Genomic DNA, 20,189 nt, shown 5'->3' with positions numbered 1-20,189 from the left:
GAAACTTTAATAAATATCTTTAAAAAAACAAAAACAAAAACAAAGTCACTCCCATTTTTCTTTTAACGGAAAATTAAAAACGAAACTTTCCCCCATTTACCTTCCTTCTTTCTCTCTCTCTGTTACACGTCACTAAAAACAAAATCAGAACTTGATGAAATCAAACACACCAGGTTTCCCACATAAGAAGAGTCCTGCTGGTATTGGCCAAAGCAAGCCACTTCTGGCTAGATTGGCAAACAGCCTTACCTGGCATGAGGCAGAACCGTTTGCTCAAATCACTGAAATGACTTATAATTGAAAGCGAAACTGGTACTACAAACTACTACTACTTCTTTTAAAGCTGTTTAGAGGCTCACATGCATAATAAGGTAAAGGTAAAGGACACCTGGACTGTTAAGTCCAGTCAAAGGTGACTATGGGGTTGTGGTGCTCATCTCGCTTTCAGGCCAAGGGAGCTGAGGTTTGTCTGCAGACAGCTTTCCGGGTCATGTGGCCAGCATGACTAAATTGCTTCTGGCGCAACGGGATACCGTGACGGAAGCCAGAGCACATGGAAACACTGTTTACCTTCCCGCCAGAGTGGTACCTATTTATCTACTTGAACTGGTGTGCTTCCAAACTGCTAGGTTGAAAGGAGCTGGGACAGAGCAAGGGGAGCTCACTCCGTCGCGGGGATTTGAACCACCAACCTTCTGGTCAGCAAACCCAAGAGGCTCAATGGTTGAGACCACAGCGCCACCCGCTCCCCTTGATACATGTGGTGAATGGAGTGGTAATTTGAAGGAGACATGAAATATCTTACTTTAAAAAAAGGTGTGGGGGTAATTTTGACTTTGAAGCACAAGCCATTGTCTAGGTTGGAACCCCATCGTTTCTCGTTACTTACTTAACAAACTTGTCCACATGAGACATGGATGCTTCATAGTTTTTCCCACCAAACTCTTGACAGTGCAACGCCATGAAGTGCGGTTTGTGTGTATGTACAACCTGTAAAATGAAAGGGGAAGGGGGGAAAAAGCATGAGCACTGTCACAATTCTAAAAATTACACAAACTGAGCAAGATTAGTAGAAATGAATGTTTTTCAGGTTAATGGCTTGCACGACAACTTTTCTGGTCACAATAGCATTTTTGGTTAGAGTTCTTATCTGCAAAATGTACTGGAAGCATTGGTGAAACCCCTGACAAAACGCTTTCCTGCGGCATAGTGCTTCAAGGTTTCTAGGTTCTGCGGCTGAGCAGCTTACATACGTTGCACTTTTCCTACACAGACAGGAAGTGCGTGGCAAAATGAGACCTATGAAGCAGCCATCCCTACACTGTACACACAGATTTATGGATAAAGAAGTAATAATGCCTCTAGCACATTTGTCACCATTAATCATGCATGGAACTTAAGCCACAACCAGAAAACAAACGGGATGGACTGACTCTGTGTTACACTGGCAGACAACTGAACAAAATGTTCCCTTTTTCCAAGTGACCAGAAAAGCACTACACCTTTCTCTCCCTGAAATACCACTTAAAACACATGACACATTTCTTTCTTTTTTTAAAAAAAACCACCTTAATACTGTAATTTGAACATGGTAGGATCAGCCTTAGAAGAAAAGATAGTGGGACGAGTTTAAATGGCTTTTATTCTTAATATAGATTGTGGAGGATGTTGGTAACAGGTCCTCAGAGACTGGCGTTTTATGATGGAGAGGGAAAAGGATAATAAAGTTGTTTCCTGTGGGATAACCTAGGAGAGAGTTGTTACAAGTTGACTGACAGTACCACAACAATGTAGTGAATATACCGGAAGCATGAATGGCCCACCTGAAGGGGAAGTTCCATGTGACACAAACTGTGGGGGTCCATGGCAGAATTATTTTATAACCTGGCAATGACAAAGAGTCAGGGCTGCACTCCTGCCATTTCCCTGTTCAGCAGACTAGAGCAAGGATTTCTGTCCTTAGGGCCCAAATATGCTGAGGCCGAACAGTCACTAAATGATTGTACAGAAATGGAGTCTTGTCATGATTCGCCCAGAAAATTGTGGCATAGTTTGACAATTACTTCTGCTTGGTGGCTATCAAATCTCCCAGTAGAAATCGCCAGGTTCTTAGCCACAGTAGTTTCCTTGTGGCAGGGAGTTCCATAGTTTTCCTTTCTTCAAGAGATTGGAGGTATCATAGCTCAGGTTCCCCATTTTTAGTAGAATTTGCTGATCCAGAGGTTCTGAGCAGAGATATGAGAACAGTGAACAAGGAGATCTGGGCTGCACTGATGATGATAATAATAGTAATAATAATAATAATAATAATAATAATAATAATAATAATAGTTTTTTATTTATACCCCGCCCATCTGGCTGGGTTTCCCCAGCCACTCTGGGTGGCTCCCAACAGAATATTAAAAACACGACAAAACATAAAAAACTTCCCTAAACAGGGCTGCTTTCAGATGTCTTCTAAAAGCCAGATAGTTGTTTATTTCCTTGACATCTGAAGGGAGGGCGTTCCACAGGGCGGGCGCCACTACCGAGAAGGCCCTCTGCGCTGGACCTCAGTGTCCGGGCTGAGCAATGGGGGTGGAGATGCTCCTTCAGGTATACTGGGCTGAGGCTGTTTAGGGCTTTAAAGGTTAGCAACAGCACTAGCCCTGCCATCCTGTTCTTGCCAAATTCTGCCCCTGAGTGTCACACAATGAGGCAACAACCTGACAGGGGATTCGCCACATGTTTCAGCTTAGCTGAATATGCTGAGTAAATTTCCCCCATGATCAACAAACCCAGCACAATCTTTCATACAAATGCAAAAAGAATCCTCCCTTGGACCCTTTTCCTGCCTAATCACGTCAGAGGGTATTTACTCTACCATGGATGTAATATTTTGGCTCGAGTCTACTCTGTGCCCACAAGAAAGCAGCACACCCACTATGAATTTCGGTACGTGCTTTTTTAAACGCTGCAATGCTGCATTTTAAGAAATAAAATGACAGGGCACAGGGCAAGCAAAGAAACCGAAGCCCTGAGCGTAAATGCACAGCGGCAATTATGTGGGATGCTCCCTTACAGGACCTTTGCTGGGGGGGGGGGGGAATCACACTATAAACTATAATTAAGTCCACATTTTGCAGAAAGTTAAAATGTTAAGTTCTTTAAAAAGACTTACAACACGAGCTCGGTGGTTATATTAAGGGACGGCTGTTTAAAGATAGAATTAAGCGGTTTTGCGTTTTCCACTCTTCAACAAGCAAGGGATCTGTCCCTGGCAGCAAGAACAAGTCCTGTTTCCTCCAATTCAAGGATAGGAACTGAGAGTGCTACGGCCATGTTAGTGCATGTATGTCTGGAGCGCTGACTGCTATTGCGAGGTGGATTTCACGTTCCAAAGCTTTAAATGAGAAACATAAAAATGTCCCACCAGCAGCCTTTTCTAATAGTTACAATGGCTTTAGATGTGTGTACCAACTTTCAACCTACCGGTACTGTTCAAGTACCTTTCAAGAGAGGAATTTGAAGCCACATCAGTCTTCCCCAGTTGTTCTGCTGCAGCGTCGCGCTGAGCTAAGCCATAGTTTGCCGCCACATGTAGCCCGACCCCAGACTCAAGGCTTAGCTCTCCCAAACTAACCACGAGTCCTGAATCCAGGCTCATGCAGAGGTTGGGGAACATCAGAGTACACTTGCCCAAAGCAATAGGTGCTGACTCACAGGGGCTGAGACAGTTTTGGCCCCAGAAAATATATTATGTTAGGGGACTGGGCCCCCTCAATATTCAGAGAACGTTACACGACATTGCATGGTCCCTCACCCCCCAATCCTCTGGAGAAGCTCCAGGCCTCAGAGGGTTATGTTGGCCAGGGGCCCTGCCAGGGACCAGGTGCTTTTTTGTTTGAGTTTATAACTTTATTCTAACAAGACTCCCACCCCGGGCCCCAGACCAGCTCCCCAAGGGCCCTGCATAAATCACAGGACAAAACTTGTTAACAAGTGGTGGCTTGTTGTTCAAAAAAGCTAAACCACAAGCCTTGGTTTTGGACAACATGCTAAGCAAATTACAGTGGTACCTTGGGTTAAGTACTTAATTCGTTCCAGAGGTCCATACTTAAACTGAAACTGTTCTTAACCTGAAGCACCACTTTAGCTAATGGGGCCTCCTGCTGCTGCCGTGCCTCCGGAATCCAATTTCTGTTCTTATCCTGAAGCAAAGTTCTTAACCTGAAGCACTATTTCTGGGTTAGTGGAGTCGGTAACCTGAAGTGTATGTAACCTGAAGCGTATGTAACCCGAGGTACCACTGTATAGGTTAACAGCAGCAAAAGGACCAGGGAGGAGTGAAGTGGCAACCATTTTGTCTTCCAGAGTCTGCTTACATGTTTACGCCAAGCTATGCTTTAACTTAATGTGAGGCATGAACCGGGTCACTGTTTCTTAAACCCACTTATGTGACAAGGGTACTGGGAGGAAAGAACAGTGTACTGTACCCTGAGCTATGTGGGGAAAGGTTGCGATAAGAATGGATAGTAAGTGGAATAAAGAAAAGGAAAAAAATGCCACAATGGAAGAAGGAGCAAACCCCCTCTGCAAAATTAAAATCCGAAGTCCAAAACTGAAATCTAGCTTTGCACTATATGGTATAAACATTAATGTTTCAGCGCTTACTATCTGTACGTGAGAAGTGGGGGTGGGGGGGAGATGCAAGATGGAAATAAAACCTCCATCCAAATTTAAAGCTGCTGCTCAGGAGTTTCAAGGAAGAACATGCTTTCCACGCCACCCCCGAAACCAAGTCATATGAACAACATCCCCATGCAAAACACACAGTAAACATGTCTTTAGCAGCTTAGCAAGTCGGTCACACTCAAAAAGTAGAAGAGGTAGCCCTATCCATCACTTTGAAATACTCATTAAAGCAAAGTGCCTGCCAGCCACTAATGAGTTAATCAATAAGGTGTAGGTGTGTGTGTGTGTGTGTGTGTGTGTGTGTGTGTGTAACAGAAAGCATGCCACTTGGCAGGAATATCGTTGATTAAGTATTTGAATCTGACCCCAAACAGTCAGCAGCAGGTCAAGAGCCATCTACTTACTGTTTACCTGTGCGGTGAGGGGTTGGCAGCACATTAAAACGAACAACCTATATCAATCACATCAGGTCAATGGCAAGAGCAGGACACAATTAAGCCAGAAACAAACACAGAAATGCAAAGAATTTTTTACTGTTTATTGCAGTCAAGTCAACCTCTTTTTCTTTTTAAACCGACCGAAGGTGCTTTGCACTGAGCTTGAAAGTCTCTAGGCAAATAATTTTATTCAATATTCAGGCGCAGCCTTTCTGCCTTGGGGGAAAAACAACAACAAACCAAGGCCGTTGGAATTCAATAAGAAGAGAAAGGTAGCAATAGTTTATTCAACTAACGTCCACCCACACATGCTTGGGGAATTATGAGGAGCAGCGAAGACAATTTGTGATGGGGGGGGGGGGTTGCGGATCATGGGGAGGATTGGAAAGATGACTCATTTAGGTTCCTTCCACCATATACAGTGGTACCTCGGGTTACATACGCTTCAGGTTACATACGCTTCAGGTTACATGCGCCGCTAACCCAGAATTAGTACCACGGGTTAAGAACTTTGCTTCAGGATGAGAACAGAAATCGTGCGGTGGCAGCAGGAGGCCCCATTAACGAAAGTGGTACCTAAGGTTAAGAACAGTTTCAGGTTAAGAATGGACCTTCAGAACGAATTAAGTACGTAACCAGAGGTACCACTGTATAGTGGCCATGCTTTGCTCAATTTGAACCATGATGTTTTGGTGCTTTCATTAGATGTTTCATGGAGCTACTTAAAACAATTACCAGGAGTTCTATACACTTTGTCTAAAACACAAAAGCAAACTTGGATATACTTCTAGGGGAAAGCTTTTTTAGGGCAAGAAAAACGAGACTTAAACCGAAACATTAGGTGGTCACAAAAGTTTGTTTTAGCAAACACTCTTGTATTTTAATAATGTGTATCATTTGAGAGATGTAAAAAAAAAAAAAAAAGTTTTATAGACTAGTTGGTAAACAGCCAATATTTGCTATTTATTTCATAAAATCCTTCTGGATTTCAAACAAACCACAATTCATTTCCACAGCAAACATTTTCCTACACTTGCTTATTATATTTTAGTTACCTGGCATTTAAGTGAGTTCAGTGAAACTGGCTACCGTTTGTATTAATGAATTACTCTAAAGGTCAGGTTTGTGGACGGAGGAATATACAAAGCTGCTCTCTACCTGGTAAGCTTATCTGCCCATACTGACTCAAACACCACCTCCTCTGACAGCAGTGACTATTCAGAGCCTGAGGAAGAGGCAATTTGCATCTCATCCCATCTGATCTTTTAAACTGCAAATTCCCAGAACAGATCCAGGTGCCTCTTTAATACAACACAAGTACTCTGCCATTGAGCGACTGGACCGCCCCACTTAAGTTTAAGTGGGAAAGCAAAAGCTGTTGTTTGTGGGGGGTTTTGGTAAGGAATATTAACCCCCTTAAGGCTTAAAAGGCTAGCAAGTCCATTACTGTGACTTTACACTGGAAGGAGTAATAGTTAAAAGGTTTTATGACACATATATGGCACACGGCCATACATAATGCATCACAACTGCCAGCGAAACTCAGCACAACGAGGGATCTGAGTTAAGTAAAGGAAGTGCACATTGGACTATATAGAGTTAAAAAGACAGTGCAACTTTCCAGAGGCTACTTTCCTGCTGGGCAGCCTTCCGGAGGCGACATGCCCCTGTGGACAATGCCAGAAGAAAAAGTGGACCAAGTAGCAATGTAAATTTTACTGTAAACAGGAGCGAGCCAGCAATCTGAGACTGCAGCTGTGTGCAGCCAGCTTCTCTTACACCCTCTTCATACCCCTACTGGTTCTTGTTGCAGCAGGAAGGGGAAGACTCCTTTGCCCCTTCATCAGCCAGACTCATCTCTGCCTCTTGGTCCCTTTCCTCTCCTGCTTCAGCTTCTGCCTTTGGTTCTGGACTTCTGTCACATGCTCTCCCAAGTCTTGCTACCTCTCTCCCCTGGCTCAGAACCTTCTTCCCTTAGGGGTTCCCCAGCTGGTTCCCCGCACCACGTCCAACCAGTCTGTGACATAAATGTACAGGAGACTAGTTTCTTCTGCACACATGGCTCTGCATCCTTCATCCAGGCAAGCGAGAGGCATTACTGGACTTGAAGGACGTACTCCAACCAGGCAAAAACATTTGGGGTGCAAAGGAGGGCCAATGATGGTTGTGGCCTAGAGGAAGCTCCAGACAGAAAACTCTGGGAGGCTGCATTCAGTGAATTGCATGCTCATTGCTCTCCAAACCTTAGAAGAGGATTTGAAACATACAGTGGAAGGCAACAGTACTAATCACATGTGGGAATAAAATGACATTCTTCTCCAAAACAGCCCTCTCAGCTTTCAGGATGTAAGGAGTACAAACAAGAGCACATGAGTCTACTCATATTTGAATTAGGTGATTCTCGGTAATCTGCTGCTGCCACGCCACCAACAGTAAATGCCACCGACTTGTTCAGACAATTCTCTGTTTGCTCTTCCTCTTCACATAACCTCATTCTACTTTCTCCACGTGTTCTTGATTACCGACCCCTTGAAGTCACAAAGGGGATCCCTATTCCTCTGCCTCATATGCCCCGAGTCATAATACAATCAGCAAAGTGCTACCAAGAAAGTGCAAACAATTCTTTTTCCAATGTTGGAAAAAATAATAACGATCAGATAAAGAATGCTTTACACCTGCAGAAACTAGAGGCAATAATTCTTTACAGCACAATTGTTATTTTAGCTATTAGTTGGCAGGAGCCCAGCATCCTTTTACATGCTGACAACGGCCGCAAAGTAAGAAGGAGGCAAGAGGGGGGAATGCTGGGAGGGGAACTAATACTAGGCAGAATGCATAAACTGCTCTTTGCATCTGCCATCTTCAGAGGAGCTGTAGCTTCAGTAAGCTTCACAAAACCACCTTTTTCATGCATTTGCATCTAAATAAGCAAAATGGAAAATGGAAAAATGGGTATCCTTTCTTTTAAAAATCCCGATGTAAGTACACAGACAAATATGCACATGAGAAAAAGCTTAAAAGCACACAACAGTACCCCAAAGGGGGGAAAAAAAATACAATTAGATATAAGAGTCAGAAGAAAGAGAACAGTAGCTCTGGCACGAGGTAGGGAATACCATTTGCAAATCAGACCATGCGTAACTCCTGAAACCATAGCTATGGTTTCCCCAGTAGTGATGTATGGAAGTGAGAGCTGGACCATAAAGAAGGCTGATTGCCGTAGAATTGATGCTTTTGAATCATGGTGCTGGAGGAGACTCTTGAGAGGCCCATGGACTGCAAGAAGAACAAACCTATCCATTCTTAAGGAAATCAGCTCTGAGTGCTCACTGGAAGGACAGATCCTGAAGCTGAGGCTCCAATGGCCACCTCATGAGAAGAGAAGACTCCCTGGAAAAGACCCTGATGTTGGGAAAGATGGAGGGCACAAGGAGAAGGGGATGACAGAGGACGAAATGGCTGGACAGTGTTCTCGAAGCTACCAGCATGAGTTTGACCAAACTGCGGGAGGCAGTGGAAGACAGAAGTGCCTGGCGTGCTCTGGTCCATGGGTCACGAAGAGTCGGACACGACTAAACGACTAAACAACAACAACTCCTGAAACAACCAATTGTTTGATGAAGAGAAGGGGGTGACATTGTCCACAGAGTTCAGCACTGCCCTCTCCTGGACAAAATCCTCCTCCTGCTCCACAGTGATTGAGCTTGTGGGGGCTGGTAGGTCAACACAGTTCTCAAATGCACCAGCCACAATTGGGAAAATCTGACCTTTCCACCCACATCCAAATCAATCCAGGTGTACCAATCCATCTGCCCTGCCCTCTGAAATGAAATCTACACACAGTCTTATAAACTGAAGGCAACTGACAGCTTTGTACGTGACAATACAAGGCCACAAAAATGGTACTGCATCAAGAACCAGCAGGTATGAGAGCATAAAGAAGCATATTGCTAGCCAATTGGATCAGTCCACCGGCAATACGAACACTAAATGGACAGCAGAAACCCTGTATGTCTTCAGCAAAACTCAATGTCAACAAAGGGCCAGAAGGTCAGGTCAAACAAACAAAAGCCCATATTCCAAGTGGCAGACCTTGGCACCGATACAGGGCAGACTTGCATTGTTATAATACTTACTGAAAGAGGGATATATTTGTGTGTACACAAACATGGGCAGAGACTTACAGTTCCTGTTTGTTTTCCAGTATTAATATCTAAGCAACTACTTACTGTACTCTATGACTACTTTCTATGGGGGGGGTGTTGAGGAGGGGGGGTTAGACTCTCTTCTGCTTTCAACAGCAAAGGGAGAAGGAGAAAAGGGGATAAGAACACTTATTTGATATGTGGAAATTCCCTCTTCCACCGAGATAAAGTTGATCAACTGAAGGGAGGGAGGGGAATTTGAACTAAGGATTCTCTCTCCCCACAAGAGAAGGGTGGGTGTGCAAAAGAGACAAAGATGAAGGCTCCACACAGAACATCATGTAACCCAGCCTGCTAACAGTAGAGGAATCTGGATCAAGGGTGAATTAAATCACAAACTAAATGTGGCTCGTGCTACGATGTGTACAGCACAGTATTCTATCTCTTCTACATCATAATCTGCTCTCCCTTCACTACTCATTTACACAAAATAAAAGAGAGTCTCCACAGTTGTTGGTACGGAGCCATTCTTCTCAGAGATGGGGTGGGCACACTCCAAACCTTTCTAAATGATCAGCCCCCTTAAAATGAATAAGTAAATCCCCTATCTTTGGTTTAATAAAAACAACTACGGTTAGGTTTCCCCTCTGCAGGCATCCACTTTGAATGTGTGGCTCTCAGGAGGAAATCCACAGAAGCCATGGGGGGCCCATGGCAGGTCCCTGCTATCCCTTGTCCTCGAGGAGACCCCTTGATGTGCTTAACAGGCAAAGAGGCTTTAGAGCACTGTCCTCCCAGGGAAGCACAGATGACCATGCTCCACTAGGGCATTCTTTTGCATTAATGTCCACTGCATAGTTTGCTTTGACTGTGTGTATGGCTGGGCAGAGAGTAGGGGCCTCACTACGTCTCACAAGACCAGGGTGCACTGTGGACTTCAAAAAGCCGGGAAAATCCTTCCTTTTGTGTGCTTTGGTGGGGAATGGGCATCCACACACAGAAAACCTGGACAACAGTATATGGCCAGGAGGATTGCCGTCGTCACCAATCAGCTGAGTTCCCCATGGAGCACAGTGGAGCAGAAAGTGGAGCTTAAAGTCAGCGCCTGTCAGCTTTGGAAAGAGACCACCAGCACCAATCAGCTGATTGAGGGCATCAGCTGACTGGGCTTGACTGGGCTTCTTGTACTACAAAGGAAAAATGGGTCTTCTGGGACCATAGAAATGCCTAGTGGGCAGGCCCTGTGGAAATGGCCAACCGAGGGCAGGAAAACCCAGGTCTGGCCTGTGAGCCAGCTCTAGTGACCCATCCCTGCTGTACACAGATAGAATCCCCCTGTTTGGGAAGCAAAGTTACTCAGCATAGTTCATCTGACTGACTCCTCACGATTCCCCCTAGCGAAAGGGAAAGGGTGGAAATTAATTTTCAGAGATTCCTGTTTTCTGAGTTTCTCTTTCAACAGAAAGCTCAGGCATGGGCACATTTTTTTTTAAAAAAAACCATAATACATATATATCAAGAGCTATCTCCTGAGAAATATTTTATTAGCCCACCAACCACTCTGTTCTTAAATCCAGCCTGCTGTGTCGTGCCATTTGCTTCTACAGAAGCTTAAATTCTTCTGAGAAAAGGCGGCTCTGTGGGCCATGTACTTATTTTCTTGCCGCTCTACACACACAGGATACCACAAGTTTCCATGATGTCACACACAGGGCTTGGCTGCCTTCCCAAGTATGATAAAACTTGAGTTCATCTGTCCTTCCCCTCCACACCCTGCCTGCCATTCAACAGTCATACACTGCTCAAGCCTTTCCACCTGAACTGAAGAGGGATCTCTGAGGGAGTGACTGTCAAAGACTAAAACTAAAACAAAACTTACTAACCAACCCAGAAGCACACAAGGTCACACACTCAAACAGCACAGAAAGAGTGTACATTAAAACACTGTAAACAGCTCTCAGTTTAGGCGGGGCAAAAGAACTTTCAGATTTAAAACACTAAGTTAACACATTTTGTGAAGCTCTTTTGCTACAGGCTGTTTTACAGGTTGGATGAACTGAGGGCCCGTGAATCCCATCAGAAAAACAAATAACTGGGTCTCTCTCACACACACACCCTGCACCGAGAATAGATGAGATGTTTCCTGCTCAGCTAACTGTGGACTTCAGCCTTCAGGGATGGAAAGCTTTTTCAGTCCCAGAGCTGCATTTTCTCTTGCCTAACCCTTCAGGGGCCACAAGTCGGCAGGGACACTTGCACACCAATGCAGCACATGAATAAAACCATATAGCACATGCACGAATCTCCCTTGAGCCTTTGGCTCCCCCCCCCAAACCTATTTGTGAAGCAGGGGATGTGAGGACTCTTCGTGGAAATCGCAGTGGGGAAGGAAAGGGTTAAGGCTTTCCTCCCAAACTGTTCCACGAAGAACTCTCTGTGAACAGCACTTCATCTTGAAAAATAACCTTCCTTGGCACACAAAAATGTTGCTGTTCTGAAGCCAAATTGTGGCACGGGGAGAGGCAGATTTAGCAGGAGGGGCAGACTATGCAGAGAGGGGTTTATCCTGACCCCAGATGCAAGCCCTTCTGCCCTCCAAATGCCCCTGAGCCACAATTAGACTTGAAAAAAGCCACCTGTTGGCATCATTAATGGTACCACACCGAAGATCCTTCCCCAGCTGCAACTCCCCCTGAAAATAGTCCCCGGACCACATTCAGACTTTTTGTGGGGGATGCTGTTTTCAAGCCCCTAATTATTTGGGGGAGGCAGGGTAAGGAGATGGTGCTGACAGCTGGATGGGGATCTAGCTCACAGGCCACCAGTCATCGTCCCCCCCCCCCCCCAAATTAAAAGCATTCCAAATCAAAGTACTAGCCTGACTGGAACGTAAGCTCTGTAGTACAATACTGCTAACAAGATATACCCTATTAAGTGGATCTCAACAGGAACTCATAAAGAGTCACCAACTGTGTGTCCTATTTCTCCCATAAAGGAGAACACTTTACTGAACCCCACCCCACCCAAACCTCAACCTTCCACCCAGGGAATGTGCTCCCTCTCTGCACCTTCCCACCTCAATCTAGGCCTAGCTCAGAGACTCAACGAAGCTACAGCAACTTGTGGGGCAGGAGAACTATGAAGGCTGGCCAATCTTGCATATGGTTCAATGAGGGACCAAAAACAACAGGAAAGCTTCGCTTTCTGCGAAGTTCTGGTTGAGTTGGTGTTTTATGTGCTAGCATGTACACTTGATATTTATATTATGAAATCGGACACCCATGGCGAGGTGAAGAACCTGCAGCTTCTTCTGCTGCACTGACACATCTGGCTTTACCCTAAAACCACAAAATGCAAACATATTTCCACAACCTTTTCTCTTTTTCTAAACCAGACATTTCTCTTTCAAAGCTCTGCCCTGAGTGTGGTCCACATTCTACCATGCTAAATAAATCAAGGAAGGCCAAATTCCTGGTTAGGCAATTTTTTGTTGAATTTTATCTAAAGGTATGTTGTTACTGCATCTTAAAACAAACCTGATCCCTGCAGGATTTTGTACTGTGAGTAATTCTCCCTTAGGTGGGCTTATTGGTATGGCTTTTCAATGTGAGCAGATTTCAGGCTTGCAAGATCTACTTTGTGGCTTGTTTGTTTGTTGTTTGTTTTACTGGAGCCCCAAGATCTGCAAACCAGAACCAAGTGCAAAAGAAGTGAGATTAGAATTAAAGAAAAGCCACTGAGCACATTCTGAGTCTAGGAGTTCATTTTTGTGTCTAGAACTGGACTGAGCTCATAGCCTTTTCATACAAAAGTCCAGTCCTGTTTGCTTCCAGACTTTCAGCAGCCTTCTGGACGTTGATACGTCTCCTCCCATGAGCCTTTGCCAGCACAGCAAGTTGCATTCCAGCAACTGCCCTCAACCCTAAGTTGTTACATACAGTAAGTGTTCTTTGACTGTGCCCTCCACTTACCTGAATTTTGTGTCTCATCTTCCTTGTTTCATTGCTAATCTGCGATGCTCCTGGACACTATGAACATGGCAGCTGTGAGATCGGTCCTGAAGGGGAAACTGTGCTTTTAACTCGAGTTTCCCAACTACCAGCTAGTTGCAAATATATCCTGCTTGGACAAACTGCCCAAATGGGTGGTAGCAGGATGACCCAGATGCTCTAAGTCTATTTCAGTCTGGTTTCAGGGATACGATTAGGGAACTTGTCATCTTTCAAATGGTTGGACCCCACCAGCCCCAACCAGCAAGGTTAGTGGTCAGGAATGATGGGAACTGGAATCCAACAGCATCAAGAGCACCGATTGCTGTTCTATGAGAAAAGGACATTTAGAAGTGGGATAATGAGAGATAGTTTTTATTTACTTATACCTGTTGCAAAATTTTGCTTTTTGGTTTGTGATTGCAATAACATCAACATTTTATTGATTTACAGTACAGAGCAATGCTTGTTACTCAGAAGTAAGTCCCACTGAATTCAGTTACTTTTACTCTCAAGTTAAGTGAATGTTGACTTGTAGTTTAAGTCTTATTTTTAATGGGTGTGGGTGTTGTGGGTGTATGAGCTGCCCTGGATATTTATTTCGGTAGCAACATGGAATTCTCCCCCCCCCCCCTCCACAAATTTTATAAATATTAACCAAACCAAGCCAGCAGCATTTTCCACAATGGAAAACGGGAAATGCTAACAAGTGAGGTGCGGGGAACAGTATCATGGCGTTCATAATCAGATTTAAGTTATCAGTATGTTTCCATCTACATAAATGTTAATCTGCAACTTCTTGTTTGAAAGCCAACTCGCTTGGTTGAAATCTTCAAACCGCTTCATTTTAAAGCCAGCCTACAAGTGTCCCCTGTTGACCTTTTTTTCCACTCAGGGGAACAGCCTGGCAGACAAAACTGCAATCCTATATCCACCTACATGGGAGTAAACTCAACTGAACTTGATGGGCTTACTTCTCAGGAGGCATATGCATCAAGTCTGCAGAAGTTACAAAAGTCCATTATAAGTTTATAACAGACTACCTGCCACCACACAGCTACATGTGTCAATCATGATATTAAAAAATAAATAAATCTCCAGTGGACAGAGACCTCTATAGCTCAGTTGGTAGAGCACGAGACTCTTAATCTCAGGGTCATGGGTTTGAGCCCCACGTTGGGCAAAAGATTCCTGCATTGCAAGGAGTTGGACTAGATGACCCTTGTGGTCCCTTCCAACTCTACAATTCTATGATTATCCAATATCTCTACAAATACAGTAGCAATTCTCTGGGCACATGACTCATCATGAATCAGCTGCTTGATGATCCCCTCAGCATGTTCCACTTCAGTAGGCTCATGCTGGACACTTGATGATGCCGTTATCACTTCAGCCACGGATATAGGGTAGTTAGAGAAACACCGCTCCCTCACAAACTTCCTCCCGTGTAATACAATGAATTTACTTGGCTGTTAATCAACTGTCACTCCCAGCCTTGCTCAAATTGTTCTATATGGCTCTCTGAGTTCCTTTCTTCTTATAAGTGTCAAAAACAATTTTCACATGGGGTGGGGGGTCTGGCCACCATCTTGCATCATTCTATTTGCCGAAAAGGAGGGGCCACCAACCTTCTTGGGCCTGTGGCACATTTGAAATTTTGAGGGAATGCTGTGGGGACCACCTTCTCTGTTTGCTTCCCCTCCACCTCCAGCTTCCCAGACTGAAAGTAAGAGAGAAAACATGTGCATCGTCCACACACAAAGGAAGTCAATTAATATTCATATTTTACAAGAGAGGAACACTATGGTTGCTAACTGATTCGTAAAAAACCAGCCACAGCAGATCCCCCTCCCCTTCCTATTTTACATGCTACTGTTGCAATTATTGGTGTTTGAAATCCTAGCCAATATACTACAAATATCCCAAAGATGTAGCAGTAAATACCAATCCACCTTTTCTGCCAGACCTCCAGGGCTGACCCATCACTGCTCCGCCTATTTCAGCCCTCTTCTGGTTCTGGGAGGCAGAGCAGGGAAGGGAGCTTGTTGCAGCAGGAGGGGGAGACACCCATCACTCTACACCAGCCGAACTCATCTCTGTCCCTTGGCCTCCCATGCACCTGTTATACTGCCTCCCCACAGCTGTCTAAGTCCCCTCCACTCCAAGGCTTTCCCCAAATAACTGGAGACTGTGGTTGAATGAAGCCAACCTCTCCTCCACCCTCTTCACGCGTCTCCTGGTTCTGGGAGACAAGGGGAAAGGGAAGCTTACTACAGCAGGTAGTAAGCAGGGGAGACACCCTTGCCCCTTCACCAGTCAGACTCGTCTCTGCTTCTTGGCCCCCCTTCTCCCCTGCTTCTGCTTCTGGACTTCTCTCTGCCACAGACTCCCCCACCTCACTAAACCTTGTTACCTCCTCCGTTCCCAACACCTTCTCTTCCCAGTCTTCTCCCTCTGACCACTCATCACTGTCCCACCACCAATCCCCTGGGCTCTGAGCCGCCTTTTCCCTTGGTGGTTCCCCGGCTGGTTCTTCCCACCATTCCTCTGTGTCCAACCAGTCCGTGACAGCTGGGCTCAAGAGGAGTGGGTTATGAGAGCACATGCATGCCTGATGCAAGATGAGGGGCTGCAGGAGCAATGTGCCATGCTTCATGACGTTACCAGGTTCTGCCCAGTGTGACATCACCACAGGTCACCCCTACACCTCAGGTTTGGGGCCTGAAATCCTGGCAACTCTACCAGTCAGTTCAGAAAGGTAGGTGGCTGGGAGACAATCTTGGTAGAAAGGAAAGTGATACTGACTGATGACTGGGTGGAAAACTGCAACACATTTTAATAACTGTGGAAATACAAGACATCCCATCAGTATTGGCATTCTGCTGCTCTTGAAGAAACACCTATTCCCCTACATGATCTCCTGACTTGAACCTCCTGTTTTAATTGCTCTTTTAACTCCTAAAAGCCATGCTGTTTTAATAGGTTTATTTCATTGGAGAACTTCATTGCAAGTGCTTATTTTCATGTTTTGATGAAATTGCTTTCTTGTGTATTTTAACTACAGTAGTACCTCGGGTTACACACGCTTCAGTTTACAGACTCCGCTAACCCAGAAATAGTACCTCAGGTTAAGAACTTTGCTTCAGGATGAGAACAGAAATCGTGCTCCAGTGGTGCAGTGGCAGCAGCAGGAGGCCCCATTAGCTAAAGTGGTGCTTCAGGTTAAGAACAGTTTCAGGTTAAGAACGGACCTCCGGAACGAATTAAGTACGTAACCAGAGGTACCATTGTATTGTGTTTTTATTTTCTGTAATTGCTTTTATGCTTATGAAGCACTTAGAAGCCACCTTGGCGGTATATAAATTAGCAAATTATAAGAAAGAGAATTTCTGCAGTTCCTCCCTAGATTTGCCAATCTGTTCAAACAACAAAATACAGAAGTGAGAGCACCAGCTTTATTTGCAGCTTCTCTTGAAATACAGTCAATTGGGTGGGTGGTGGTGGGGAAGCAACATTGCAACTGTAGATCAAAACGGTTAAGAATACGGAAGAAGAGAAATCTTAAAGCCGTAGCAAATTACACTTTCTAGAAATACGTGTGAGTACCACTAAGTATTCTTCCTTTTTTTTCAAAGGGTGTATGCACCACTTAAAGAAGTTCTGTTCAACTTTCAGTTTAACAGAGGTTATGAACATTATGTTGACACGACTATACATGCAAATTACATTCCGCAGAAAGGACGGGGGAAATGTGGTTTGTGGTTTATCTTGTTTCAACTTCACAAAACAAACCATCTACAATCATTTTCCAACTCTTCTCTGTTGACATTGTGATATGTCTCCAACAACAACCATTTAAAAAACAATGGACACTGATTTCCCCTACCTTAATGAAGAGAACACATTTATCAAAAGCAGGGACTTTTAAAGAAAGTTTTTGTTATTTGCGTATATTTTTACTGTTGTAACTCCATGAAGTGCAAATTTTGCTGTATGTATCCTATACCCCATATAGCAAAAGGAACAGGCCCAGTGTGGGGGAATCTATAGCCCCACAGATGTTGAACTCCAACTCACATCAGCCCCAGCCAACATGTCAAGGATGATAGGAGCTGAAGTCCAATGACTTCTAGAGGGCCACACGTTCTCAACATCTGGAGTAAGAACTGTTGTGGAGTTATGGTTTGTTTCAGTCTAAACAAACCATGATCTGTAGCCACTATCTGTTCTGGCTTACTGATCATGGTTTGAGCAAAAAACAAGAACACACACACACAACCCAAACGACCACAATCCCCAATTTGTACATAACACTTAGTCAAGGATTGTGGTTTGTTTTCCCCATGCATGATGGGGAGGAGCACAGTGGCCCAGATTAGTGGAATAATGGTAAACCACTCACTCTGGTTTCCTGTGACGTGTGGATTGACCTACAGACTGAGTAAAGTATTCCCAAGAAATGGGGAAGCTACAACTGCTGCTGCTGCCGCTACTGCCTGTAAGAACTGCCAGGGACATTAAAGTAGAACAAGACAGGGAGGGACAAGAAGGGAGGGAATTTACAACAAAATGCACCTGCCGCATGAACGTCATTTGGATTGTATGCAAAAAATCTAGAGTCATTTTTACTTCCCTATTCCACACAGTGCACAGAGTCTGGAAAGCCCTTCAGGGTTTGAACTGAGCTTGTGTTCCTCAGGCACTGATTTAGGGCAAGGTCCCCTTCAGCCACACATCCTCCTTGCCTAATATATGCCTAGCCTGCTTATGCCCAGGGCTTCGGCTTCCAACATATGAAGGAATTTTTTTACGTAGAGACACTTTCCAACAAGCAACCCCACTTGCATGCATTGTGAGCTGATGACATCCTTCAGAACCAGGTGCCTCCTCCATACATTTAAATGGGATATAGAGGTAACACCAGACAAGTAAGGTAGGCAGAACCTCTCCCTGCTTACCTCCCCATATTGTTATGCAACCCCCTGCACTTGTCTATCAGCTGAACCTCCAGTATCATAGTTCAACTAAGGAGAAAGACAGCTGGGCAGGTCAGTGAAACACCGGAGAGCATCCTTAACAGCAGATCCCTGATGCCTGCTATAGGGCCTTCTTAAACAAAAACAAAAAACTTTCATCCAGATGGCTGCCTCCCTACCAACCACAATGCCCTGGAAATTCTGGGGAAATTGCTTCTGCTTGGAATTGTTGTCAGAATCAAGGAACAAATGGTGGGGGGTGTCACTACTGTAGCTGGGGGTCCACAAGAAGACACTTTGCTGAGGGCACACCCAGCCCTGGAGTCACTCCTGATTGCTGTCATTATCGGTTTTACTCACCGAACTGCTGAACCAGTGCAAGCTCTGACATTTCAGTGGGGCCTGAACCACTCTACAAAGATTTTAGAGATGCTCCGATGGTAGGCCTTAAAACCAGGGATGGAGAACTTGTGGCCCTCCTGATGTTGTTAGACAACATCTCCCATCATCTCTGACCACCAACCATGTTGGTCGGGGCAGATGGGAGTTGGAGTCCAGAGGGTCACAAGTTCCCCCATCCCTGCCCTAAATCATCTGCCCCAGTGAATACACATTTGAGACAATAAGAACACTTCAAGCTTGGGTTTCCCATTAGACTTCACATTTGACATTTACTGCTTTGACCGCCCGCTGCCCCCCTCAGCACATCCACTTCTACTCCTCACTTAAAAGTCTTTTCTTCCACAGAGTAAGGGAACTCCTTTAGAAGAGTTCAACCATTCAAGGAAACATGAGGTTATCTACGTGGGTGCTAAACAATATAAACTGATATCCAAGTTCTCCTCCATGGACAAAAATGAATAAAGTCTATAAATAGTTGATTTTCACAGGACCTTAGCTTGAACGGAATCTTATATTATTCCAGAATAATATAAAACTTGATCCTAAAATTTCAGGCCAGTGTATCTATTACCCGAAAAAAAATCAGCTTCTGTGATCCTTAGAGTTTGGGACATTTCCCCCAAGTCAAGGATGGGGAACCTCCAGATGTTGGTTGGACTACAACTCCCATCATCCCTTATCATTGGCCATGCTGTCTCGGACTAATGGGAGTCCGAGACCAACAACATGTGGATGGCTACAGCATTCCCATCCCTCTTCTAAACATTTATATGTTGAAGTCTTATCTAGTAACACATAAAAGAAACAAAATCACTCTCTTTAAGTCGGGCCATGGCTATACAGTACCACTGAAACAAATCCTTCATTTTTCTTTTAAACACTGGCTGACCTTTACTCGCAACTTGCAAGTGACCGCCCTATCTATTGATTTTTATTAATACTACGTTCCAGGCAAGCATGTTTATGATAGCAGCCTTACTCATAATTTCCGGTAAGAGTTTAAACAGAGCCAAATACATGTTAGAATTTATTTATTTTTTGGGAGGAAAAAAAAAACTTTATCACAAAATGGACAGTCTCTCAAATATTTTATATGGTGTCTTGAACAATGCTATACAATGCATTTCAGTATAAATTTGACAAATGTTTATGTTTTGGGGTCCAAGAAAGGAAATATTTATATGGCTTTAATTAGTGACAGTTGAAAATTGTTGTTTTGTTCAGGACGTTTGTTTATAATGGCAGTTTGCAGAGAAATGTTTTATCTTCCTCTTCTAAGGCTGTGTATACAAGAGTCAAAACCTACAGTTGAGTATTAGCCTACTGTCCCTTGTACACTTAAAAAAAAATAAAAGTTATTCCAGTCCTGCTGTTCTTTTGTTTTTAATTTTCACAGATTCTTTAGGTTTCATGTTTTTGATGTTTAGATTAGCCCACTGATAAAGACGCTGACAGTCTGTTTGACTTTATGCCATGAATGAAAATAGTTCTCACTGTACCTGATAAAATTCCCGAAGCCAATTCTTCTGTAAATTTTCTGGCTGGAAAATAAACAAATAAAACAAA

At 44.2% G+C, this 20,189-nt stretch overlaps 1 protein-coding gene across 4 annotated transcripts in view; it reads right to left on the bottom strand.

Moving 5' to 3' along the window:
* INPP5A (inositol polyphosphate-5-phosphatase A) overlaps positions 1–20,189 on the bottom strand; it is a 232,379-nt gene that overhangs the window by 164,989 nt on the left and 47,201 nt on the right. For all 4 annotated transcript variants that reach the window (XM_081007209.1, XM_081007211.1, XM_081007210.1 and 1 more), the window contains exons 2-3: positions 20,123–20,164; positions 890–990 (exon numbers count right to left, since the gene is read on the bottom strand). In XM_081007209.1, the coding sequence (XP_080863335.1) occupies positions 890–990; positions 20,123–20,164 (143 nt within the window). The remainder of the gene's footprint in view (positions 1–889; positions 991–20,122; positions 20,165–20,189) is intronic.

Source organism: Podarcis pityusensis (assembly GCF_964106645.2).
Source record: "Podarcis pityusensis genome assembly, chromosome: 5".
NCBI classification, from domain to species: Eukaryota; Metazoa; Chordata; class Lepidosauria; order Squamata; family Lacertidae; genus Podarcis; species Podarcis pityusensis.
Note: the sequence above shows the minus strand (reverse complement) of the source record. Positions and strands in the feature narration are given on the sequence as shown.